Source organism: Garra rufa, chromosome 18, assembly GCF_049309525.1.
Source record: "Garra rufa chromosome 18, GarRuf1.0, whole genome shotgun sequence".
In the NCBI taxonomy this organism is placed as follows: Eukaryota; Metazoa; Chordata; class Actinopteri; order Cypriniformes; family Cyprinidae; genus Garra; species Garra rufa.
In genome coordinates, this window is record NC_133378.1 from 26,059,171 (window position 1) to 26,086,841 (window position 27,671).

Below are 27,671 nucleotides of genomic sequence, written 5' to 3' on the forward strand. Positions count from 1 at the left end.
TTCCTTTTGTCTTCAATTATTCGTTTATTTATTCGCGTTTTCCTTATTTATTTTCAGTACTACGCTTTGCCTGTATTGTAATTGTTGAGAATCTTGACCATACATTTTAGTTCTGACTCTAGATAAAAGAAAAGTAACGAAAAGAAAAGATAATAAAAAAAATGTTGCTACATATCACATTATTATAAATACGTATGATTTATGGTCTTGCATCAGCTGACCAGAGCCATATAAAAAGAGAGTTGCGACACGCTTTGATCTCGCCGCCGCACGGTCACGTGGTTCATGGAGCTCTCAATAGTTCCAAACAGCTCCGCGCTGTCAATGTGTTTGAATGGAGTTAAATAGGATAGACAGCAGTTTTACTATATTTGCAGCAATTTCGAGTAATTATTAACACATAATGTGCAATGATTGTGTATTGATAACTTCTCTGAATACGCTTTACAATCGCATTTTATTCTGGGGAGTGATAAAGAGACATAATTAATATGTTCTCATACTCTTTGGCACTCAAATGTGACCAAACACCTTAAGTGTAACTTTTATTCAATTAAATAACTGTAATATATATAGTTAAGTTCTATTTAGTAAATATTTTGAGGAGATTTTTTTGTTCTTAATATGTGCAATAATGATCCTGACCATTTAAAAGACAACATTTTCTAATATAGTATTTAGATTACAGTTAGTGTAATATTTAAGGTTAAATACATCTGCATGTGTATTTGGACATGATCAAACACTCTTTTTTTATACAGTATGTTTCGATTTAACGATTTAATGTTAAATAAAAAAAAGTAATTTACTCTTGTTTTATGATATTCAAATATACAACATAAGTGAATATTATAAAAGGCAAGCAAAAATGGCATTTAACATAATAGAAAAGATGAAAATAATGTTTAAAAAAACACAAGGCAACGAATTGCATTCAGCATACATTTTTATCGTGTTTCTTGAATGCAGTCTTTACTGAAACTCATTCAACCTCCTACAGTGAGAGAAAGATTGCAGAAAGATTAAAAACATAAAAATATGACAACTAGTATCTGGTTATGGTCGCTATTACGGTGTTTCTCACGTTATCCAGCTGCATTTACAGTTTAACTGTTTATTTTTTAACGATAAACATTAACTATAACACGCTTCATAAAATACCACTATTGGCCAGTTTTTCGAGAGGTCAACTGATGCGTTAAAATGTAAAGAAATGCAGTAATTTCTTCAATATACTTGCGACTGTGCTTGAGAAGCGCTGAAATGAATGGGCTTCAATGGAGGAGCTATTGGTCCATGACACGCTTTACTTCCGCATTCCTCAGTTCCTATGGAAGCCTATGGGAGTGTCGCAACTCTCTTTTTATATGGCTCTGGTCGCAGTGTGAGGCGGAGCGAAGTCTGCGTTACTATGGAGACGCATTTGCTCAGGGTGCGCGCCTGGCGCGGGGCGCGCAGCAGAAGTCGCTAGAAACGTTGAGATGATGCGTCACTGCGCGCCAGTGAGTAGACACGCGCGGATCTTGTGCAGTTTGACAGAGCGGCGCATAAACAGCTAGCTTCCGTCTTTATGCATTCGCTTTGAATTGACAGCAGAAATTCAAAACACTACCACAGGCGAGAGCACGCGAGTGACCACGCAGATTTTGGAAAGAAGTACTGAAAGAAGATATCGACATGTGAGTTTTACCGGCAGTGTTAAGGATGCACTAACTTATTAGCTAGTTAGCAAGTGTGTTCATAACCTCTGTCAGGGAAACATGACATTTTCTCACAGACGGCTGTTAGTAGATATAGACATTTAAGGGAATACTAGTAATTCTCGGGAAGACTGCATAGAAAAACGTCTATTCGTAATCGGTGGTGAAAATAGCGCACATTGTTCCCACATCAGAGCTTAGCTAGCTCTTTAGCAGCTAGATAGTTTAGGCCTGTAGTTAACATACTGCACAGCTAACATAAGAGCTGCTGATCAGATTACCATTACATTATTCCTTTTCATTTAAGATTTCATCTGCATTACTGTAGAACGTACTAGCAATATTTACGACCTTATGCAGATCAAGGCTTGCAGGGTGTTCCCTGCAGGAAAAAAAAGATCATGCTTAATCCAGCCTAAATTGGTTTGCTGGTTTAAGGTGGTTTTAAAACCTAGCTAGTACGCTAGCTGATACTCAGTTGGGTGGCAAGTAGGTCAGCTAAAGGGTATGTTGGATGGTTTTAAAAGGGTTTCGATTACTGTTCATTATAATGGGTGACCACACAGCCTTCAAGCTAAAACACCTGAGCATCATGTTGGCTAGGAAGAGAGACCGCCTTAGTCCAACCAGACCCTGGACCACAAAACCAACCATAAGGGTCATTTTAAAAAATATATAATATATATATTAATACAATAATAATAATAATAATTGATGTATGGTTTGTTAGTACAGGACAATATTTGGCGAAGATACAACTATTTGAAAATCTGGAATCAGAGGGTGCAAAAAAATTAAAATATTGCCTTTAAAGTTTTCCAAATGACAAATGAAAGTTCTTAGCAATGCATATTACTAATCAAAAATTAAGTTTTTATATATTTACAGTAGGACATTTACAAAATATCATAACATTTACTTAATATCCTAATGATTTTTTGGCATAAAAGAGAAATCGATAATTTTACAATGGATTGTTTGCTATTGCTACAAATATACCTGTGCTACTTATGACTGGTTTTGTGGTCCAGGCTCACAAATTTGCTGATCTAACTTGGTTTAAGTTTCCAGCAGGAATTAATCATGTTTAGAATTTTTAAAATTGTTAGTAATACAGCAAGTAAAGTGCATTGCGACATTAACCACCATTTAACCCTGAGTACAATAAATAAATAAAGTCTCTTTATTCAGCAAGAGTCACTGATGGAGTATATAGATCAGTGGCAAGAATGCATTAAATATTTTTTTCAATATTTATTTCAAATAATTTGAAATTTGTATTCATTAAAGAATCCTGCATAAAAATGCAGCTCAACAGCAGTTTTCAACATTGACAATAATGTTTCTTAAGCACCAAATCAGAATATTAGGATGATTTATGAAGGATCATGTGACACTGAAGACTGGAATAATGATGCTGAAAATTCAGTGTTGCATCACAGCAATAAGTTACATTTTAAAATCCATTCAAAAACTAGTAATAATATTTCACAATATTACTATATTTTTGATTAAATAAGTAATAGCGTTGGTGAGCGTAAGATCTAAAGTTTTGAAAGGTAGAGTATGTCTAAGGTGTGACAAGTATTAGTAGTCAACTATGTACAGTAAGGGCATGTGACTATTGCTAGGCTATCGCTGCAATCCTTAGCCAGCAGTCATGCATTTAAAATACAGTACAAGATTAAATATTAATTATTAGAATTATTCAATCACTTCCTTATTGCTAGTGCTCGGTTCTGCCATTGTGTTTATTATAGTGGTGAAGCCCAAAGTCGATTGCTAAGAGGCCATGCATGAACCTGCCAATCGATACAAACTGGTTGCCATGGAAACGTCATTGTTGCTCCACCTCCGCCAAGGCCTCCTGTTCGCACATCTTAATTTAGAGCTGTGCTTTTAGTGTGGACTTCTGGAGTTTGCCTTTTAACAAATGCACTTAGCTAGTTGCTCAGTTCACCATGTACCCCCATTAGAACTAAATGTCTTTATTTAATGTTTGTAGCGTAGTATGACCTTTGAAGTTCTGCGTTTCAATTCCAGATATTTTCTAATATCTTAATTCCATTCACTTTACAGGCAGCCAGCAACTGCCAAGTGGTATGACAGACGGGAGGCCGTCTTCATTGAATTTTGTATAGAAGACAGCAAAGATGTCCAAGTTAAATTTGACAAATCAAAACTTGATTTCAGGTACATTTTTATACCGGTCATTGTTAAAAGTGTTTATACTGTGCTGAAATATTCTGTTATAACATTGTCATTACAAAATATGATAATTCAGAGTACTGCCATGAACCGTTTAATATGTTTGTTAATGTGCCTCTTAAAATGCAATGTAGTACTATAGTAGTTCATTGTGAATTGTAATATGCTATATTTTTTGCTTTAGTTGTCTTGGAGGAACAGATAACATGAAACACCATAATGAAGTAGAACTATTTGAGTCCATTGACCCAAATGTGAGTACACCACCTGATGGTTTCTGTTCTAATTCAGGTTGTACAAGGTCAATCTGCATGGCTCATGTGTTATTGCGTGTTACATGAAACTTTTTTTTGCAGGATTCTAAACACAAACGCACAGACAGGTCTGTGTTTTGCTGTCTACGAAAAGCAGAACCTGGCAAGTCTTGGCCAAGGTTAACAAAAGAAAAAACGAAGGTCAGAATTTGGTCTATTTGAACTGTTAAAGGATTAATTCAGTTCCAGAATGAAAATTTCCTGAAAATATACTAACCCCCATGTCATCTAAGATGTTCATGTCTTTCTTTCTTCAGTCGAAAAGAAATTACAATTTTTCTCCATATAGTGGTTAACGGGTTGAAGGTCCTAACTGCAGTTTCAATGCGGATTCAAATGGCTCTACACGATCCCAGCTGATCAGTCATTTTGTAAGAAAAATACAGATTTATGAACTTTTTACCACTAGCTCGACCTCACGTATTGCGTAGTCATGCACGAGTGATGTAGGCGAAAGTACCGACCCAGTGTTTACAAAGCGAACGTGCAAAGAAAGCTAGTGCAAGATGAGCATTTGTGGTTAAAAGTATATAAATTTGCATTTTTTAAAAGAAAATGACAATGTTTTGCTAGATAAGACCCTTATTCCTTGACTGGGATCGTGTAGAGCCCTTTGAAGCTGCATTGACACTACAGTTTGGACCTTCAACCCATTGGCCACCATTGACCATTCTTTGCGACTGAAGAAAGAAAGACATGAACATCTTGGATGACATGGGGGTGGGTAAGTTATCATAGTAATAAGATCACATATGTTAATTAATGTTTCTTATTGTGCAGCTTAATTGGCTTAGTGTTGACTTCAATAACTGGAAGGACTGGGAGGATGACTCAGATGAAGAATTGTCCAGTTTTGACCGTTTTTCAGAGGTTTGTGTCTGTATATGTTACTATTAGTGATATAAATATTCTTTGAATTATATAAAGGGAAAATTAATAATACTTTTTTTTTTTTTTTTAAGATGATGAACAACATGGGTGGGGAAGATGACCTACCAGATGTGGATGGTGCAGATGATGTAAGAGAATTATTCAGGCCATAAATTTGTTAAATTGGCCAGAAGAAAAAAAAATGTTTCCTATAGTATTATCATTTAAATTATTTTTGACTGTTTTCTTTTTTTTTAATTCCAGGAAGAGTCTGCAGATAGTGATGACGAAAGTAAGTTTTCTTAGTTTATCTGTTCTCCTGTATTTGACTTTTGTGTGTTCATTGTATTATTTTGAAAATCAATACATACAGTTGCAGTCAAAACACATACACCTTGCAGAATCCGCAAAATGTTATTGATTTATTATTTTTTCCAAAATAAGAGGCATTATACAAAATGCATGTTATTTATTTAGTACAGACCTGAAAAAGATATTTCACATAAAAGATGTTTACATATAGTCCACAAGAGAAAATAATGAAATTGAAAAAAATTACCCTCGTTTATCTGTTGTTATCTGAATGATCACCAGCTGTGTTTTTTTGTTTAGTGATAGTCGTTCATGAGTCCCTTGTTTTGTCCTGAACAGTTAAACTGCCTGCTGTCCTTCAGAAAAATCATTCAGGTCCCACAAATTCTTTGGTTTGTCAGCATTTTTGTGGATTTGAACCCTTTCCAACAATGATTGTATGATTTTGAGATCCATCTTTTCACACTGCAACTATTACAGAAGGTTCAAATGTTTACTGATCTTCCGTCATTGTGGAAAGGGTTCAAATTCAAATTTTTGGGACCTGTAGGTTTTTTCTGAAGAATAGCGGGCAGTTTAACTGTTCAAGACAAACAAGGGACTCATGAACGACTATCACTAAACAAAAAAAAAAACACAGTTGTGGATGATTCATGTAACAACACCGTATTAAGAATCAGTTGTGTGTAAACTTTTGAATGGGGTCATTTTTTATAAATTCAACTATTCAGCCTTTCATGTAAAATATCTTATTCAGGTCGGTACTAAATAAAAAATAACATGTATTTCGTATGGTTGCTCTTATTTTGGTAAAATAGTTACCATTTTGCAGATTCTGTAAACTTTTGACCTCAACTGTATGAGCAGTATAGATAGCTGTTATAACTTTATATAGTATTAATGAACGGTATTCTTAAAATAACAGACAACCCTTGACCTGTTTATTGTTTAAAAATAAATATTTAAAATATAAAAACTTTTTTTTTTCTTTAACTTTTTTTTCCCAGAAATGCCAGACCTTGAGTAAAGGAAAAGCGTCCTGCAGAAGAAAGCAAGAATTTTCACTTAACAAATGAAGAGAGAGACTAAGTTTGAGTTGGTAGCCATTAAAAAAAAACTGCATCGTTTTTGAAACTGTTTTTCCAAGGTCTTTCTGCAGAAAGTCACAAGGGATGAATTTTTACTGTTGTGTTGATGGCAACGTCAGCCCCTCAACAATACACTCTTTACTTTTCTGTTCTGCATGGACAATTACGAGCTCTCGATGATGTATTGTGGACACCATTTATGGTCAGTTTACTCAATGGCTTTTACAGTCTTGGGCTTTTTCCCTCAATGTGAGTGGGGTTATTGCATCATGTAACGTATACATTGTAATTTGTAGTAATGGAAAAAGGACATGAATGACTTTATGAACATATTCTGCCTTCTCCCGCTCATTCAAACTGTAAATTTTATTTAATTCTTATTTTTTTGTTTGTATGTGTTGAGGCTCTGATTTCCTCGCGTGTGAGCAAAGCAAGCATTGTCTTTGGGCACTTCTTCGTTGCAAATGCCAGCCAAGACACTTGATTTTTGCTGCATTTCAAATCAGAATGGCATATTCAAAGCCCGTGCACTGATTCACTGATAAACCCCCTGTTTTATGTGTTTTAGCTGCAGTTTCGCCCCTCCGATAGGTTTACGTGTTAATCCAACATGTTCAAAGTACATAGTCCTGTCTGTACACGCTGCTTTTTGAAATCATTTCAGGTTGGCAGTTAGTATTTGTTGTTTTGTATCACACTTAGACGTGTAGCAGGCAATTGTACACTGGTTTCTTCCATATATGTAAAGAGAAGTGATTAAAAAAAGCATATGCCTCACCGCTGTACAGAACAAAGGGTAATTTATCAATAGATGACCAATTTGTGTTTGCACTCTTAATATCAATGCAGGTGTGACTAAAAGATGAAAACAATGTTGTGACCTGTCAATTCAGGTTTATAAATTTCAGTTTGTTAAACGCAGTGAGGTTTTTGTCTACATATTTCTAATAAACTGTCTCTAAACTATTTAAATTCTTTGTCCTGTGTTTGTACATCAAGGATCATTCGCAGTGGCGCGGTATTTCAAACAATATTTATGTAATATTTATTAATTTTGTAAGCAGATTTTTTTTTTATCTTTTTTTTGTATTTTTTTAATGTAAGCCATTTCAATTGGTTAAAATTAAATTATAATTAGAATATTTTGATGCCTGATTTCAAATAAAGTATGTACAATTAAATTCTAGATATGAGATTTATCGTGAACACTGTTAAAGCTGATTTTACAGTATGAAATGTATTTTTTTTTTTTATCAAATCGATGACAGGACAACACGTTGGTGCATCCCTAAAAAACAGGCTGCAGAAGATCCGGAACATTGTGTCCTTGCTCATGTAAAAAGAATAATTGTGTTGTCGCCACAAGATGACGCTACAGTTCCATTTCTGCTAAACAAGCCTGGCGGGAATGAATTTGCACATGTGTTTAAAAGCTAACAGTCAGTTAAACGCCTCCTTGGAAACTACAGAATAATTATTGAGCTAAGTACCAACTTTAGCACTATACATCATATGCAAAATAAAGGTTTGTGATATCTGAAGATGACTAGATTTCTGAAATGAAGATCAGGGACCTTTCCTAGTTCAGCGATCAAAATATCATTGAAATCTCACTTGTTTATCCACAAATTTTAAAAGGAGACAATATATTTGTGTATAGTTTTGTTTTTATTCATTGTGGTTTCCATATATTAATATAATTAATCATTACAATGATGTTTGAGGAAACGTCGTCTTACTTGATAGGCCTAACAATTCACCAAAAACCACACTATCAAAAGTAAATACTATTGCGCATAGCAGACATATCAAAGTAGGATTATAAGAAAATTAAAGGATTTGTTCACTTCCAGAACAAAAATGTACAGATAATTTGCTTACCGCCATGTCATCCAAGATGTTCTTGTCTTTCTTTCTTCAGTCATAAAGAAATTGTTTGTTTGTTTTTTGAGGAAAACATTTCAAATTTCTCTCCATATAGTGGACTTCAATGGTGCCCATGAGTTTGAACTTCCAAAATGCAGTTTCAGTGCAGCTTTAAAGGACTCTAAACGATCCCAGCCCAGAAAGAAGGGTCTTATTTAGCGAAACGATCAGTCATTTTCTAAAAGAAATGACAATTTATATACTTTTTAACCTCAAATGCTTGTCTTGTCTAGCTCTGTGTCAACTCTGTGTATTCCGGTTCAAGACAGTTAGGGTAGGTCGAAAAACTCCCATCTCATTTTCTCCTACATAGCTGTTTTACCTTTACCTGCTTTGTAAACACTGGGTCTGTACTTCTACAGCGATGTAGGAGGATTTTTAAGTTGGAGGAGAAAATGAGATGGGAGTTTTCCGACCTAATCTAACTGTATTGAACCCCGATACTAAACGGCACAAAAATTTGTTAAGTCACATTTCACCCCATAGAGTTCTTTGAGGTTTTGCTCACACATTGAAAACATTCACTATTAAACTTTCACCACAAATTCAATATTCATCTCAGAATGAAAGAACTTACTTTTTCATAACCAAATATACGCTTTTGTTCTTTCACATAGGTGTAAAGAGTCCAGGGATTCCAGCACCAATCTCCTGATCATCCTGATGGTTTGAGGTCAGGGGTTTGATTGACAGGTGATCTGACCAATCATAATGCCAAGTCTGCCATTTTTGTCAGATAGGAGGATAGTCAATTAACGGTGGAATTGAACTTGAAAATGGTGTGTATTGATGTCTTTCTACGACTGAAACAATCTGATGTTCATTCATGCTTATTTCATGCTATAACTAGTAAGAAGAGATGATTGGTTCACATGTTCCTGGAACTGAGGTGCTACAGCGATCTGTCACGACACATTAAAGAGCCACAAAACGGTATTTATTGCTTGAATTTCTTTAAAAAATGTTAAATTTAGAAGTTGTCTTGTCTTGTTTTGTGTTTGTGTTGTCAGAACTTTCCTTCTTTGCTCCGCAATGTTTTTTCACAGAGAGCGCCATGGCTTGTTGGACATAGTGACAGTAACAAAGAGGGGTGGGTCTTTGTGAATTGTCAATTGTAATGCAGAAAGGTATAGGGTTCCACTGAGTACTTAGTTTTCAGCTCTGAGGTTCTGGAGTTTAGAAAAAATGGGCTCCTCAATAAGCTTTACAAGTTCCTCAGATAACTGCCCTTTTTGAAATCAGTTTTTTTGGTTTTCCAGAGGTGTCTATATATATTTTTTTTAATGTATATTCACCTTATTTTTCCCATAAGAGCAGGTCTGGCTTCTGGTCTCATCCACGTCCAGGTATTCTTAGCTGTACGAAACAGCTTGTTTTGCTGCTTGATATGGCAAATTGGTGTGTCTTACCATATTATTTTAATGTATTATCCTAATTATTAACACACTGGTTTGTAGTGCAGACAGTTTTACCATTTACTGCACTTCATTATTCTTCTCAGTATTTCTCTTCTGTGGCTAACGAAACTGTAGTCTTGCTCATGACCCGAAAACAGGTTACTTCCGCATTGAAAAATAAGGTGGATAGTTTTGTTTATATATCTCTGTAAAACAGGTTCTGCTTAGTACAGCAGGTGGAGTTGTAAGGATGAATGAATAGCATCTGGAGACACTGTATGTTTCGATCAACAGTTGATCTGTAAGGCCTGGAATATTTTAGGGGGGTTGAGTTTCCTGAGCTAGCATTCTGTTTAAGACAGTGGTGGTATGGGAGATCAGGGAGGGTTGTGTTGGAGTCAGCAGTCTGTGCTAGAGGTAATAGAAAAATCCTTACGCAAGCAGTTTTAAGCTGTCTCTCCTGTGCGACAAAAGGCGGCTTATGGACACATGAGCAGGCAGTGGTGTGGAGTAATCCTGCACACAATGGATGTACACAAAGTTGGTTACTCTGAGCCGGCCTTGCAGAACTACCATGACTCGTAGCTCAACTAGAAACACCTGCTTCCAAAACCAATGCATCTGGCCTGGTTGGTTATCTTGCCAAAAATGATACCGAAGTGAGCCGATGACAGATATTTGATACCTAGTTTACTTAGGAGGTGCTTCACCTTAAATGACCTTAAGGCAAAGTATAATTTTATAAAAGATTATTACCTACTTGCAATTCGATGTTGTTATTATCTGGGATTGTTTTTATGTCTAGAATTAGTATAGAAATTCTTGACTAAACAAAGTTCAAGTGCGTTTCACAGGGTTTATCTTTCAGACTAGTTATCAATCTGCTGTTTTGCAAAGGAGCACTTATGCTGTAGTGCTATTTGCATATAAAAGCTCCTATCATTTGAGACAACGGCCCAACCGCACCATAAAAATTTTAATCAAAGAAGGCAACAGAAACTGTTGCTGCCAGCACTTTGGTTCATCCCAAATGAAAGAGCAAAAAACACTAGCGAAGCAGTATCCTTTCATTGGTCTATAGCTCACCGTGATTGCCCAGAGAAGAGGCTCAGTGTTGCCCCCACCCCACTATCACCTCCTGCCTCCAAACATGGATTTTCCAGAGCTTTATTGGGCCTCAGGCCAGAAGTCCTGCCAGCACACACAATGTAAAACTCTGCCTAATCAGTTCTGTGCAGAACCAACTGGCTCTGGCCTGACAAGGGTATGGGGTGCTATGGCAAAACCCTCATTGTGTGCTGTGGAAAAATCACTCTTTCATGCAAATACAGTGAAAATGGTTTTATAAGCATGTGGTTTGTGTGGGATGCTAGATGTGTTGACAAGACAAATATTACAGATCACAAGCAAAGTGATATAGCTGCACAATGTGTACACAATAATGTATCTAACCTATCTAACATATCTAAATCCAAACAACTGACAACACTGTAAATATTAGATAACACCAATTATATTATATTTACATTTATACATTTGACAGATGTTTTTTACCAAAGCAGTTTCCGTTGCATTCTGTATATTAAATGGATTGGATGGAATCATCTGCCATATTGTATATTATATTATAGCCAATATATTATAAATATATAAATATATTTATATTATATTATAAATGTATGCATTCTGCATGTGTATGTGTATATTTAATGGATTAAATATTATTTATATATATATATATATATATATATATATATATATATATATTTATATAACTTATATAAGCATTTATATAAAAATGTATATAATTATAAAAATATAATTATTTATCTGTATTAAATTTAATGTATTTTGCTTTGGATAAAGTATCTGCCTACTATTATATTAATAATTCTTATAATTATAATTATATAATAATAATAATAATAAGCACTTTACATTGCATTCTATGTTTTCAATTTAATGTATTTTGCTTTGGAAAAAAGCATCTGCCTGCTATTATATAATATCATATTATATCATATTGTATTATAATTATTTGCATTGTGTGTGTGTGTGTGTGTGTGTGTGTGTGTGTGTGTGTGTGTGTGTGTGTGTGTGTGTGTGTGTGTGTGTGTGTAATAAATTAAATATTATTTATATATTTAGTCATTTTAAGTTATAAATATGTAGTATTTATGTAAAAAATATTATTATTATTATTAGAAGCACTTTACATTGCATTCTATTTTTTAAATATAATGAATTTTGCTTTGGATTAAAGCATCTGCCTTCTATTATTATATTATATTATATTATATTTGCATTGTGCGTATGTGTATAATAAATTTAATATTATTTATATATTTAGTAATTTTTAATTTATAAATATGTTGTATTGATATAAAAATTAAATTATATAATTATAAAAATATAATAATTATAATAATAATAATTATTATTATTATAAGCACTTTACATTGCATTCTTTGTTTTAAATGTATTTTGCTTTGGATAAAAGCATCTGCCTACTATTATATTATATTAAATACAAATATATAAAAAAAATTGCATCTGCTTACTATTCTATTCTATTATGCATTGTGCATGTGTATATGTGTATGTATAAATAATAGATTAAATATTATTTATATATTTAGTAATAATAAATTATAAATATGTAGTATTTATATAAAATATATAAAAAATTATATAATTATAAAATATAATAGTAACAATAAAACTTAAAAATTACATTGCATTCTATGTTTTAAATTTAATGTATTTTGCTTCATATAAAAACACTTGCTACTATTATTATATAATAGTATATTATATTATATATTAGGCTATATTATGCACGCGTATATGTGTGTTTATATAAAATAGGTTAAATATTATCTATTTATATATATATATATTTATATATATATATATATATATATATATATATATAGTAATAATAAATTATAAATATGTGTTATTAATATAAAAACAAAAAGGATAGCATACATTTTTTTTACATTGCATTCTGTTTGAAATTTACAGTAGATTGCTATGGATAAAAGCATCTCCCTATTATTATAATATATTATATTTTATTTGATTACAAGTAATTCATGGATTGTTCATGAACACACATATATCATGTATTTATTTTATTCTATTTTTTATGTTGTTACTAAATACCAAAATACTTTCCTGTCCTGTGCATGTAGAGTGTCAATTATGATATGTTACATCCGTGTGAGGCCTCCTTCTGTTGTATGAGAGGTATTGTTCCTTTGTGTCAGCACTTAATCCACACTGTGAAGGGTACTAGACCCTTTTAGGGGCCCTGGTGTTGTAGCCAGGGCCAGAAAAGAGGCAGTTCCTAAACACTTTTCCCTAATGTGAGCTGGGATAGGACAGTTGTCTTCAGGGGCTGTTCTTAAAATGTCGTCATGTTCCCACATCTGATTAATACACTATTTCCCTTTTGCCTTTCTATAACCATTCCCCTCCAGTTTGAGACAACATATTTTTGTTTTTAGTTTCATAATTCTAAAAACTAGATATGTTTAACATTTCAACATTACTCAAATGCACATTTGCGGCCAGTGTTTTAAGCTTCAGAGTGATGACCATAAGCTAAAAGGAAAAGCAGGACAGAAAAGGGTTAAGATTTTTTTTCTTTAATTTGATTTGTTGTATTGTTCGCAGCCCCCTCCCACAATTCTGCCAAAGGATTATAGTGTCACTGAGGGTCACAGTCATTATAAATACCCCTCTGGCCCCTCGCTGTCCCATCAGAGAGGTTGAATGTCTGCAGGACATGCTCATCATTTGTCTATCCGTGTTCTTTAATTAACATCATCTAGAACTTTCACATCGATGCAGAGCTCACCTGTCACTTTCACACTTGAGGTTTTATGACAAAAACCACAGGTTAGAAATCAACGGGACAGATGATTTCAGACTTGTGAAGAAGTGCTGCTCTTCACAAACTCTGCAGGTTGTAGAAGCATTTATGCTTCATTTTCCATAGTTTCTACGCCTTTGTTTTTTGTGTCTATCCACAAAAAAATCAAAGGGAACACATCCAGAAGCTATTTTTGGTTCCTTCCCTCCCTCTTATCCCTCCATTTTTTGGCGTCGCCTCTGAGTTATCGCAACCATGTGGGAGTTCCGGTCCATGTCTTTTTGGCGGGCTGTGTTTGCCGAGTTCTATGGCACCATGTTCTTTGTGTTTTTCGGGCTGGGATCAGCTCTGCGTTGGACCACCGGACCACACAATGTGCTCCAAGTTGCCTTCTGCTTCGGTCTGGCAGCTGCCACACTCATCCAGTCCATCGGCCACATCAGCGGTGGCCACATCAACCCGGCTGTCACGTTCGCCTACCTGATCGGCTCCCAGATGTCACTGTTTCGTGCTTTCTTCTACATCTGTGCTCAATGCTTGGGAGCGGTAGCTGGAGCCGGTGTGCTGTATGGGGTCACGCCAAGCAATATAAGAGGCAATCTTGGCCTGAACACGGTAAGAGGGTGTATTTGATTTAGTGAGCTGATTTGTTGAAATAATGGCTTGGTTACAATCTGAATCATCAGTGTTTGAAACCATCGAGATGTCAAAACATCTTTAGGGACCTGTTAATGGAAGACATTTTCAGATAAATCAATTTTTTAATGTCAGTGTTGATAGTTCTTTGTAAAGTGTATGTGTATGTGTGCTTTCAGCTTCAGCCAGGCATCAGTTTGGGAATGGCTACCACCATCGAGATATTCCTGACTCTGCAACTTGTGGTTGTGGTCTTTGCTGTGACCGATGAGAGGCGAAATGGACGACTGGGATCTGCTGCTCTGTCCATTGGCTTCTCTGTGCTTGTGGGACACCTGCTGGGGGTAAGCTAACTGAGGTTTAGTCTTAAAATCAGTGGTTCCCTATTGGTTTTGCCCTGGTGGTCAAATAGTCTTCTAGTAATTAGCTGTTTTAAAGAGATAAAAGAAAATCTCTCATGATTTATTCACCATTATGGTGTTGACTTACTTAATTCTGTGTAACAAAGAGGAGATATTTAGAAAAAATTGTTTTTTTGTTTTTAACAATGAAATGGACAAAAAAAAGTGAAAATTAGTGGGGTATGGTGTTTTTTTGTTATTTCATTGTATGGACAAAAATTACTAAACACTCTAAAACAACACATTTACAACATTCATTGGTCACTTGAAGAGATAATTCACCCAAAAATGTAATTCTGTCATCATATATTCACCAACATGTCATTCCAAACCTGTATGACTTAACATATTAAACTTAAAATATAGACAAACCCAACCGTTGGGTTAAAAATGTGATGTAAAATTTAACCCAATGGCTGGGTTTGTCCATATTTAACCCAAGTTTGGGTTAAAACAATCCAGGATATTTAAGAGTGAAAATTCTTCAAAATATTTCCTTTTGTGTTATACGGAAGAAAGAAAGTCATACAGGTTTAGAATGAAATGTTGGTGAATATATGATGACAGAATTACATTTTTGGGTGAATTATCTCTTCAAGTGACCAATGAATGTTGTAAATTTGTTGAATGAATCTTTGAAGATTTTCACCCTTGTAAAAGTCAATAAGCCTATTTAATTGAGCATAATTTTATCAGTCTGATTTTTGGATCAAAACCCATCAGTTAAAGATCACTGACACTACCGGATATGAAAATCCTTACATATATTAAAAAATGTATTTAGTGATTGTTTATTGCAAAATATTATTTCATGGTTCTTTACATAAATTTGGATATATTTGTATGTCCAACTTTATCTGTATATATACATATTTTTCAACATGGAAGTAAGCCGTTTTCTGGTTCATTGGCTGCTGTAGGGAAATAATGAGAAGAACAACAAAGTGCAGTAAATGGTAAAACTGTTTGCATTACAAACCAGTGTGTTCATAATTAAGATACTGTATTAAAATAATATAGTAAGACACACCAATTTGCAATATCAAGCATCAAAACTAGCTGTTTTGATGTTATAAAAACATCTAAAAACAGCTGGAAGCGAACAACCGGAAGCCAGTCCCATTCAATTTTCAAATGACCACTTGTATCTTGCATCTACCACTATTTTATCACAGGCAGAATGCAAAATGTTCAATAAAAGCATTTCAGTCAAATGTAATTTATGCAATATTTCAAACCTTTAACCCACGGGAGAAAATCAACCCACCGCAACAGTTTAAAATCAGCCCAATTCTGTGTAAAAAATGCAGATTTGGCGAACACGAAGTGCAAAGCGATTTAAATACTCCACGACTTGATAGCGACCCCCTAATGCGCGAAAATTAAATTCAGTATTACAAGGTGTGCGCGAGCGGGATTAAGAAAACAGTCCGGTGCAAGGCTTTAATTCAAAAACGCACACAATGAATTGCGACTGTAGAAAGCAAAAGCCAAATTCCGGACATTTTGGGCGATTTAGAAACCCTGGCTGGACACACTTTTTAGGTCAAAAAAGAGGGTATGTCCGGGGAAAAGAGGACGTATGGTCACCCTTTGTAAACATTGAAATAATGATTATCTGTAAAGCTACTTTACATTACATTGAAACAATGTGTATTGTAAAGTGTTATCCAACTTATTCTTCAGTGTGTAAGTAATATAGGGAAATAACGAGAAGAATAGCAACCTGCAGTAAACACTACTAAACTGTTTGCACTACAAACCAGTGTTCATGATTAAGATAATACAATAAAATATGGTAAGACACACCAATTTGCTAGCCTGGGTGTCCCCATGCTGCCTTCCGCACAGCGCGATTTTATTCACGCTGGAAGGCAGCATGGAAACCATAGACCAAATTTTCACCTCAGATTCGTAAACCACGCCTCAAATACGAGAAAATGAACATGTGGTTCCCAGACCACGAATCATGACGAAGTCATAACGTGGTCTGGCGTTAGCCAGGCTACCAATTTGCAATATCAAGCAGCAAAACAAGCTGCTTGGTATAGATTAAAAAAAGCTGGAGTGGATGATACCGGAAGCCAGACACATGAAATGTACAAATGGCAGTGTCCGCTCTTACAGGATAAATAAGGTGGATACAAATACATTTGACTTGACCTGACATGAATCTCATTGCAGATGTATTACACTGGAGCTGGAATGAACCCTGCCAGGTCTTTTGCCCCTGCTGTGCTTTTTAGGAACTTTATTAACCATTGGGTAAGGCATATTTCCATTGTATTCAGATGAAGGAACATTTTTGCTAACTAATTCATGAGTGTAATAACTTTCTATCTGTTCTGGTAGGTGTACTGGGTGGGCCCTATGATCGGCGGTGCTATGGGTGCTCTGCTCTACGACTTTATGCTCTTTCCCCGGATGCGCGGTCTGTCCGAACGGCTGGCTGTGCTCAAGGGTAACCGACCTCCTGAGGCCGAAGCCCAGCAGGAGACCCGAGGAGAGCCAATTGAGCTCAAAACGCAAGCCTTATAAACACTGCCAGGAAACTTTGGATCCCTGACGCGACACAATCATTTCACACACCTCATCCTCACACACCTCCTACATACCAACCGAGACACCCCTTTCCAAAGACTATGAATGAGGGTAAGAAGAGGACTTCCTGTTGAGGACTGCGCTCTGTACCGCCAGGTACAGGGAGCGAGATCAGGTGGCTAACGCCGCTCAGGGGCACCTCTGTCGTTTTTAGTCTACTAAGAGTGAACTACGCTAGAAGTGGACTTCTGCATGCTTTCCAGTTTCACAGGGTTTAAATCTCACACATTCATTTCAGTTTATTTTTCTTTGATTTTTTCAGAGATGTGACACGTGTATTATATTATTAGCATTTTGCAACCGATTTCTTTACATTCTGCTTACAGTCGACATTATTCAGTTGTGCGTGGTGTGTGTGCGTGTGTGTTTTCCGAGAGTTTACAGTTTGGCTCATTCATTTCCACCATTCGCCATGTGTTTGTATTAATGCAATGTTCTTTTTTTCTATCTCCCAAAATGAAGGAAGCATTTCTTTGAACCTTGCTTTATCTGGATGTTTATTCACGACTAAAAGCTTTATAAATCCTTCGGGAATTTGGATCCCTCTTTGAGTCTGCTTCAAACTGTTGTATTGTTTATCTGTGTTTAACATGTGTTTCTTTAAAAGAAACAGTCACACCATCATTCATATAAAATAAACACACAAAACACAACTAGTCTGTTATACCCTAACTTTTAGCTTTTACCTGACAGAAGAACTTCATTGATAGCACACATACATCACTGAGACGTCTATTTGATGTCTGCATTTACATCTGCAAGACGCCTATAGAACTTTTCCTATTGGATATCAAATAGACGTATATTAGATGTCTTTAAGATGTTTATGATTTAGAATGTATGTAAAACTGATATCTGAAAGACATCTGTCAGACATTTGTACATAGCAGATGCTTTCCAGATCAAGATATCTTTAACAGACATCTTGCAGACGTTCATGTGCTATCTGGGTTTATTTTCTTCCAGTCGTGTCATTTTAGTATTTTCAAAGTACTACATTCTTATTGAGTCATACCGCTCTTGCCATTTTCATTGATCTTTTTCTGCCATAAATCTGCATTCATAGATGTCCTGTTTAGAGTAGTGGGTTTGGCATTATTTTGTGTGTAAATAGCTAAACTAGACAAAAAGCACTGATATTTTGTCTCAGGCAAGAGAATATTTCTGTAATTCATTGTAAAAATAAATTTAAACCTCACTAATGTGAGCAGAACTGGTTTCAAACATCATGGATGCATTATGATACATAGAATGATTTGTGGAGGTAATTCAGTCAGCTTTAGAGCAACTGAGATTTAAATGCACATTTATGTTCATGTAGCATTTGGATTGAAAGTAATGAAAAGCTATCGCTACATCCAGGTGTTCTGTCACTCTTTGCCTTTCTGCACTCTTTCCACTAGTGTCTTGTTATCCAAGATCTGACTGAAGAGAGACCAGAGGTGCCTGAAAGATCTTCAAACCTCACCATAGGTGTAAGCACGATCTTTATACATATATACGTCAATGTTTACATGAAAAGTGCTCAAAGTCCTGTGTAAAGATTTATTTATTTTTTTTTCAAATGGCTGTTAAAGTTTATCTGAGTATAATCGTTACAAGTAAACGTCTCTTCTTTGGTAGTTCGATGAGCACTCTAGAGTCTGAAATAATGCCAGAGTTCTTGAATCTTACTAACAATTGACCGGTGTTCTGAAATATTTGGTGTCTGAGATTTTCTGTGACACTGGGCGGAGCTAACATGAATATTCATGAGTTTCCTGTTTATGAGTTTCGTCTTAAAGTTGCACTCAAATATTAGTGCTCCTGATAAAAAAATACAGCTTTCTGTAACGTAATTTAATTTTAGTTTCGAGCTAATATATATACATATTTATTGTGCACAGACATTTATTAATTACATAAGAAATCCAGTTTATTGTTAGAATATGAGATTTTCTGTGACACTGGGCGGAGCTAACATGAATATTCATGAGTTTCCCGTTTATGAGTTTCGTCTTAAAGTTGCACTCAAATATTAGTGCTCCTGATAAAAAAATACAGCTTTCTGTAACGTAATTTAATTTCAGTTTCGAGCTAATATATATACATATTTATTGTGCACAGACATTTATTAATTACATAAGAAATCCAGTTTATTGTTAGAATATGCATCATATAGGCTAATCAAGCCAACAACTCTCGTCTTTTTGTCATTTACCCTACTTCGGTTTTACATTTGAGTGCGTTTTAAATGGCTTTATTTGATTTGAGTTGTACAGAATATACTTATGCATTTGATTTGGCATAATAAAGTTTGATTTGTGATCATGTACAACATTCCTTATTATTGCTGGTTCAGCTGTTAAATAAATTAAGATATTTTACTTGCTGATTTTTACTTTATTCACAGAGGAAAATTAACTAAAATGTTGCATGGGCTATATTAATTTGCACTTTAAAAAGTTGGCATTTAATACAATCAAGAAAGCAAATGATTATCATCCTCCATATATATATATATATATATATATATATATATATATATATATATATATATGTGTGTGTGTGTGTGTGTGTGTGTGTGTGTGAAGTTACTTTGAAGTAACGTAAGCTTTTACTGTAGAATAGGACTAAAACAATGTGAAATAAAAGCATGGATTCTGACTTCACCATTAATCAATTCATGAAAAAGAGAAACATAGAACCATTAATTTAATATTAAAGTCTGGTTGAAGTTATGTATGCTACCAACTAAGCCAAAAATAAGGAACGACAGAAATATCACAGCAGAAACTTTATTTTGCCATCAAAGATGCATTTTCCAGTTATCAACAGTTTTACAGACTCTCAAAGTAAAACATCAGCACAAAACAAAATGACTTAAATATACCACAGCGTTTTTTACGATGGCGTTTTAGTGCCACGTAAAAAAAAAAAAATTAATTTAATTAATATGTCGATAATATAGTCGAAATATTATGAGAATAAAGACGAAATATCACGATAATAATGTCAAAATATTACAAGAATAAAGTCAAAATATTATTTAATTTAAAAATTGTGGGGAATAAAAGATTGGACGCCACGGACATTTTTGCAGAGCAGGTGGAGGAATTTTCACAAAGAATTTTGATAAGAATTTTCAAGGATTTTGAAAGATGAGACTTTATATTAGAAATGTTTTATATTACAAACAACGAATGCGATCGAAGACATTAAATATTATGTCCCAGCATACTGTCCCCGTGAGTATGACACAAGGTATTATTTCTTTTAATAAGCCCACTTACACTGCAAAAAAATGTTTTTCTTACTTTTTTTGTGTCTTATTTATTTGCTTACCCCAATGGCAGATTATTTTGCTTTTTCTAAGCAAAAACTCACTTAATTTCGACTTGTTCTTACTAAAAACAAGACAATTTTTTTACTAGAATATCCTTCTTGATTTAAAAATTGTTAGAGATTTTGGCTGAAAACAAGACAAAAAGTCTAAGTAAGAAAAGCATTTTTTGTATTGTATATATTTGTAGTGTATTAAAAATAGTCAAATAAGAGAGCTAGCGCCCCCCCAAAGGAATGTCCATTGGGTGTATGAGCTGAATAAAAAGTTGGTCCTGTTCAGTCTGTTAATAAATATCATATATTTTTGATATTAAGCTGTTTTCGCAAGTCAGTAAAACTGGCTCTTCCTCATCCCAGTAAAACGATGCGGCCGCTCAGAGGCATCGATCCGGGCCTTTTGCATGCGCAAAATAGGCTTTACTCTCAATTTATTATAACTTTAATTTCTACGATTTAATTTCTCGAAACATTTCAACTTTGTTCTCGTAATATTCCGGCTTTATTATCGTAATATTTTGACTTTATTTTTGTAGTATTTAGACTTTATTCTCGTAGTATTTGGACTTTATTCTCGTAGTACTTTGTCTTTATTCTCGAAATATTATGACTTCATTATCTTAGATTTTTTTTACATGGCACAAAAACGCTGTCCTATACATAGATATATATACGTATATATATCTATGGTCCTATAGACGTTTTTTCTGAACACGGAAGTAAGTCCGACTCTTAACTGAAAGAATGCTTTGCATAATGCTTTTGCATAAACTAATGTTAAACCCAGAGCCATATAAAAAGAGAGTTGCGACACTCCCATAGGCTTCCATAGGAACTGAGGAATGCGGAAGTAAAGCGTGTCTTGGAGCGGTCAATAGGCTTTATGCCGAACGTCACATGACCAACCCCGGAAAACAGGTCTCATTGCTTCCGCTTGTCGAAGAACGTGTTAATAGCCGTAATAAATAATGGCGATATCGACGGACTTTTAAGGTAATCAGTTAAACAAGCCAGCTGTTTATTGTGGACGTTTAATTCGATATTTATATATAAATGTTAGTGAAAAGAATAAAAATTTAAAACTTTTATATATCAATCCACATATGTGATGGACATTGGTTATGATCATTTTTAGTGTCTACTTTGAATGAATCTTGAGTAAATCATGTTCATATTTAAAGAGGGATATGCAAAACGCGTGAACCGGAAGCAACGAGACCTGTTTAGCAGAAAACGGAAGCCTGTTGGGCATAACCCCTATAGTTCCAAACAACCAATAGCTCCTCCATTGAAGCCCATTCATTTCAGCGCTTCTCAAGCACAGTCGCAAGTATATTGAAGAAATTACTGCATTTCTTTACATTTTAACGCATCAGTTGACCTCTCGAAAAACTGGCCAATAGTGGTGTTTTATGAAGCGTGTTATAGTTAATGTTTATCGTTAAAAAATAAACAGTTAAACTGTAAATGCAGCTGGATAACGTGAGAAACACCGTAATAGCGAACATAACCAGATACTAGTTGTCATATTTTTATGTTTTTAGTCTTTCTGCAATCTTTCTCTCACTGTAGGAGGTTGAATGAGTTTCAGTAAAGACTGCATTCAAGAAACACGATAAAAATGTATGCTGAATGCAATTCGTTGCCTTGTGTTTTTTTAAACATTATTTTCATCTTTTCTATTATGTTAAATGCCATTTTTGCTTGCCTTTTATAATATTCACTTATGTTGTATATTTGAATATCATAAAACAAGAGTAAATTACTTTTTTTTAAATTTAACATTAAATCGTTAAATCGAAACATACTGTATAAAAAAGAGTGTTTGATCATGTCCAAATACACATGCAGATGTATTTAACCTTACACTAACTGTAATCTAAATACTATATTAGAAAATGTTATCTTTTAAATGGTCAGGATCATTATTGCACATATTAAGTACAAAAAAACCTCCTCAAAATATTTACTAAATAGAACTTAACTATATATATTACAGTTATTTAATTGAATAAAAGTTACACTTGTTGGTGTTTGGTCACATTTGACTGCCAAAGAGTATGAGAACATATTAATTATGTCTCTTTATCACTCCCCAGAATAAAATGCGATTGTAAAGCGTATTCAGAGAAGTTATCAATACACAATCAATGCACATTATGTGTTAATAATTACTCGAAATTGCTGCAAATATAGTAAAACTGCTGTCTACTCTATTTAACTCCATTCAAACACATTGACAGCGCAGAGCTGTTTGGAACTATTGAGAGCTCCATGAACCACGTGACCGTGCGGCGGCGGCGAGATCAAAGCGTGTCGCAACCAGTGGTCGCAACTCTCTTTTTATATGGCTCTGGTTAAACCTATTAAAATGTTTTTAAAAAGCACAGGACCAATCGTTGATTAGTAAAGTCAGCGCGTCACTGCAGCTGCCGTTAGAAGTCCCGGTTGCTATAGAAACGATCGGCGCTCTAAGACGTGCGCTCAGTACTGCGCATGCGCACTGGCTCATTTAGCCGGAAAAATAAGCGTATTTTAACGCTATTGGAGCACAAGGAACCATATTTGTGAGGTAGTTCTTGTTGGATTTCTTTGTAGATTTAAAATATGAAATTTAATCCTAAACTTGGTGAACAGTTTTGGAGAATTTGATGTTTCCCCATTCAAAGAGATAGGAGCTGCACTTGCCTGCCCGAGTAGCGTTTCAAAGATGGCCGCCGAGTGACATGACTTGACATGAAGGGACTTTGGTTTGGCACGGGTTTCGAACACGCACTAAAAATAGTCACTCTATGAAGCGACAGTAACGAACTCACTGCGCTACAGAGCTGCTTTAATTCAGCCGCGGATTTTTGGATACAAATCAGGATTTTACTCTCCCGTCATATGCAGCTGGCTGAATCGAAGAAATGTGCCCGTGTTAACTTGTGACCTGTGTTTACCTGTTATGAAAATGAATATTATATTAAAAGTATATTACAATTTATGGTTTGTGATGTTAAAGTACATTTCATGGAGTCCCAGATAACTGTAAATTTGAGGCTACTGTGGTTCAATTACAAACGCTATCGTTAAACTATTTACTATAGTAAAAACATGGTACATTTTCTTCAGAGACTAGCTAATGTCTCGTTTGATAAATTAATAAAAAATGACGTTTTTTACACGTTTTTTACGTTTTTCTTGTATAAATACTTTGGAAAGTGACTTAAATAGACATGATTTTGTTATAATCAAATGAGATTTTCTAGTGACAAGTAATATTTGTAAGCAGCTTTTTAACTGGAAATAACTTCAATTTATTGCAACAGTAAAATTATGCTGCCTTCATGTGCTATCGTAATTATGGTAAATACCAAAATCCGACATCGAAATTTCACATGAACACCCACTCAGTTGTAATTTCCACTGGAAAGCTCGAAATTTTTTATGAAACCCGAGCTGCCGAGATGTGATAAACTTTGACCTTTCAACATGGCGGACAGCAACGAAACTATACTGAATGGTAAGCATTGCATGATGTTAAAAGTTCTCTGCTGTTTAGTTGGTTAGTTAGTTGGTTAGTTTGTAGCCCCCATAGGGGAGAGTGGGATGATTCGTGCCAGTGGGGAAGTTGTGCCACCCCTTGTTTCTAGGAAACCATAGAAGAAATTGGTCATGTGACCACATACTTTTGAAGAGCCATCCAATTTACCTATCCCTCAAAGTAGAGAGACACATGACATGAGGGCTAAGCACATTTTTGCCTTTCAAAGTAAAATTTATATGATCACGGTTTTTTGATTGTTGCGTCTGAACAATTATAGACACGTTTGAAAATATTTCACACATGTTTTAGTGCTTTAGTAGGCTACACAGTGAGTCTATACAGTTAGCATAATGTTAGCTCTAAACTGCGGGATCATGCTAGTCTTTCAAAATTGTTGGTCTGGGGTAATTTGTGCCAAAGGGGGAGAGTTAAGTTGTGCCAGTGGGATGTTAAGTAATAGTCCGGATCTAGACCATCTAGACCAGGGCTGACCAACCCTGTTCCTGGAGATCTACCTACATGCAGACTTTATGCCGCGTTCCAGGCAACCCGTAACTCGTGTTTTTCCGACCTTCTACCAGTGAAAGTGCACTGGAACGGCAGTCAAACCCGTGACTTCCCACTCATGAACTCAGTACAGTTGTCCGGGACTCCATGAAATGTACTTTATCATCATACACCATAAATTGTAATATACTTTTACTACATTCATTTTCATAACAGTAAACACAGGTCACAAGTTAACACGGGCACATTTCTTCGATTCAGCCAGCTGCATATCACGCCGAGAATAAAATTCTGACTTGAATCCAAAAATCCGTGATTGAATTAAAACAGCTCTGTAGCGTAGTGCGTTCATTGCTGTCACTTCACAACGCGACTATTTTTAGCGCGTGTTCGAAACCGTGCCAAACAGATATATTTGTTTATTTTTTGTATTTCAGCCGCTACGGGCAATCATGCCAATAATTTGTCATCTTTACTAGAATATCAAAAACATGTAATGAGCAAGTGTGTGTTTATTAGACAGTTTAACATCACGTCAGTTTGTGCTTTCAAAATCGGCGAATCTGCAGCGTTCGGTCCATCACATCTGGCGCGGAGTACCTGAATCATGAAGTTGGTCACCAGATAACACGGTAACACCGGCACTGAACGTAAACAATGCCACTGAACCAAACAAAACTCGGATGTTTGGCTGATTATTGCTGCTGAAAATGGTTTATTATTGTCATGTTTTGGACTGTTCTAATCTGGAAAAACATTTGGAGTACTATAGACTGCCAGAAGTTATAACAAATCAATGAGAAGAGTGCAAAACTGTCTGAGGACCAAAAGATGTTTGCGGTTTACCAATAAAGCTGGATTTCCAGAGCAAGAATCTTGACAACTTTTGTGTACGTTCTTATCATTTCCAGTCAGGTAGGAGAAATATTAGGCTAATATCTTAATTAATACTGCATGTATGTAACTTTAGTTGGTCAAAATATTGTGCCCTTTCCTGCTTACTAAGTTTTCCTCTATATGATTTAGTGGCTTTCACACGTTTTTTACATGGTTTAGACAAAATAAATTAGCAGAACAATGTATTCAGTAGTACATTAACCGTCAATCCATGTTGTTGTTGACATCCGAGTATCGCCAATATAGCTGCACATCCGGGTAACTGACCAAAACGTGACGTTAATGCAGCTCTGTCCACCTTTTTCCAGAAGATATCTTATTTTATCCGTGGAAAGACGTCAATACACACAATTTAGCAAGTTCAAGCCCACCAACCTTAATTCACTCCTGTCTGGCAGATTCTGCGTTATAATTGGTCAGATCGCCTGTCGATCAAACTCCTGGCGAAGGGACATATAAATTAACACTAAGATTCGTTCATTTTCAAATGACATTTTTTTAATCTTATGAAATGTGAGAAACATTTATTCTGGACAAATCCTTTAATATTTAGTACTCAGACAAGAGACATTGTCTCATATGGATTTTGGCTTTATTTATCAGATTTGGAACATGGAAATATGAACATTTCTTAAAAAAAATCTTATATACCAGCTTTACAAATTTGGTCATATGTATTAAAAAAGAAGATGGCAACTTAAACTTTTTTCGTTGACAAATGCGTAAGTGCTTTAAGCTCCTCTCCAGACGGTAACAGGAATATGACAAGATCTTCGGGTATCAATCAGGCAGGTGCACATCTAGCACATTTATCAGTTAGTGCTACAGAATAACATCTGAATAGACAACAGAAACAAAAATGTGTGGTACTCTTCTACTAGACTAAACACATACAGACAGTTACTGACGGCACCTTTGAAATACATCCCACTTGATATTTCATATTCAAAGCACTATATTTTACAAGATATAGAACAGTATTGTTGGACAGCAAAAATCACAGTTCATGGAAGAGAAACTATGTATATTACATTTCAATTAGAGTGGTGCACACTGAACACTGTAGATTACGCAGAGACAGAATTATGTCTACATCTGACATAAAACCTTACTGTTATTTTGTGCACATGATATATATTTTACATGATATATTCCCATCAATAATGCAAAGAGAGGTTTGCAGGGCTGAAACGATCAAATTGAGCTATAGATCATTTTGTGAAACTGGAGGAACAAATAATACATGACAGAGTAAAGCTATTTCATAAACTTTAAATTTACTGGCCAAACCTGACTGTAGACTCATGCGAATACTGAATATTGAATACTCGGTCACACACAAGTCATGCAAATGAAACAACCACATAAAAAAAACTGTCTATATGGCACAAAACTAATATTTGCATAGAGTTTAATAAAAACCTATCACTATTAGAAGGTCTAAAAGAATCTACTCTGGTCACATATCAACACGGGAATGTTTTTCTGCATCAAATTTAGGAAGAAAAAAAAATCTACTGGCAGACATAAATGTGTATTATGTTAATCTGTTTGGTCTCTTTTGATAAAACCACCTGATAGCAAAACATTTCCTGTTTCACTTGTCAGTTTTAATGCTACTTTCAAAAGTAGTCATAAGACCGAAACAGGGAACGACTTGTGAGTTCAGGAACTACACGCTAATAAGACCTGCTACCAATAGAAATTTATAAAAAGTTGCTATACTGATTAAGTGAGGACACACTATTCCTTTAAACTGCACATTTAGTGTGTTTATGCAAGCGAGTGTGACGCTGAGTTGTATAAAATCCATGTGATTAAGATCCACCTTCAATGATTCATGTATATGGATTTAAGAATACAGATACACTTGTTTTAGGTACAAATGGGTAATGTGTCCTTTGGGATGTCCTTAGATCACCAAGCCATCCGATAGCCTTTGTCCAACAAGAACAGAGGGCTTATACCTCTAATTCATATCTTTATTATTATTTTGACAAATTGATGACAAAATTCCCTCCAGTGCTTCCATATCTATTTCTTCACTTGAGGAAGCTGCTGGCCTGTTGAAAAATAAACAAAGA

At 35.1% G+C, this 27,671-nt stretch overlaps 3 protein-coding genes across 5 annotated transcripts in view; 2 read left to right on the forward strand and 1 right to left on the reverse strand.

The window, feature by feature from the left end:
* Positions 1 to 1,422: 1,422 nt before the first annotated feature.
* ptges3a (prostaglandin E synthase 3a (cytosolic)) lies at positions 1,423 to 7,464 on the forward strand. Its single transcript, XM_073823041.1, has 8 exons — positions 1,423 to 1,679; positions 3,780 to 3,893; positions 4,093 to 4,162; positions 4,265 to 4,363; positions 5,003 to 5,092; positions 5,185 to 5,241; positions 5,357 to 5,384; positions 6,412 to 7,464. Coding segments are annotated over exons 1-8 (480 nt in total). The 5' UTR covers positions 1,423 to 1,677; the 3' UTR covers positions 6,432 to 7,464.
* A 6,116-nt stretch (positions 7,465 to 13,580) lies between these two features.
* mipa (major intrinsic protein of lens fiber a) lies at positions 13,581 to 17,879 on the forward strand. Its single transcript, XM_073823036.1, has 4 exons — positions 13,581 to 14,310; positions 14,511 to 14,675; positions 16,917 to 16,997; positions 17,085 to 17,879. Exons 1-4 carry the CDS (start codon positions 13,951 to 13,953, stop codon positions 17,268 to 17,270), a joined length of 792 nt encoding a protein of 263 aa, XP_073679137.1. The 5' UTR covers positions 13,581 to 13,950; the 3' UTR covers positions 17,271 to 17,879.
* An 8,278-nt stretch (positions 17,880 to 26,157) lies between these two features.
* stat6 (signal transducer and activator of transcription 6, interleukin-4 induced) overlaps positions 26,158 to 27,671 on the reverse strand; it is a 33,150-nt gene continuing 31,636 nt past the window's right edge. For all 3 annotated transcript variants that reach the window (XM_073823066.1, XM_073823068.1, XM_073823067.1), the window contains exon 21: positions 26,158 to 27,650. In XM_073823066.1, coding sequence (XP_073679167.1) covers positions 27,557 to 27,650 — 94 coding nt within the window. In that variant the 3' untranslated portion in view covers positions 26,158 to 27,556. The remainder of the gene's footprint in view (positions 27,651 to 27,671) is intronic.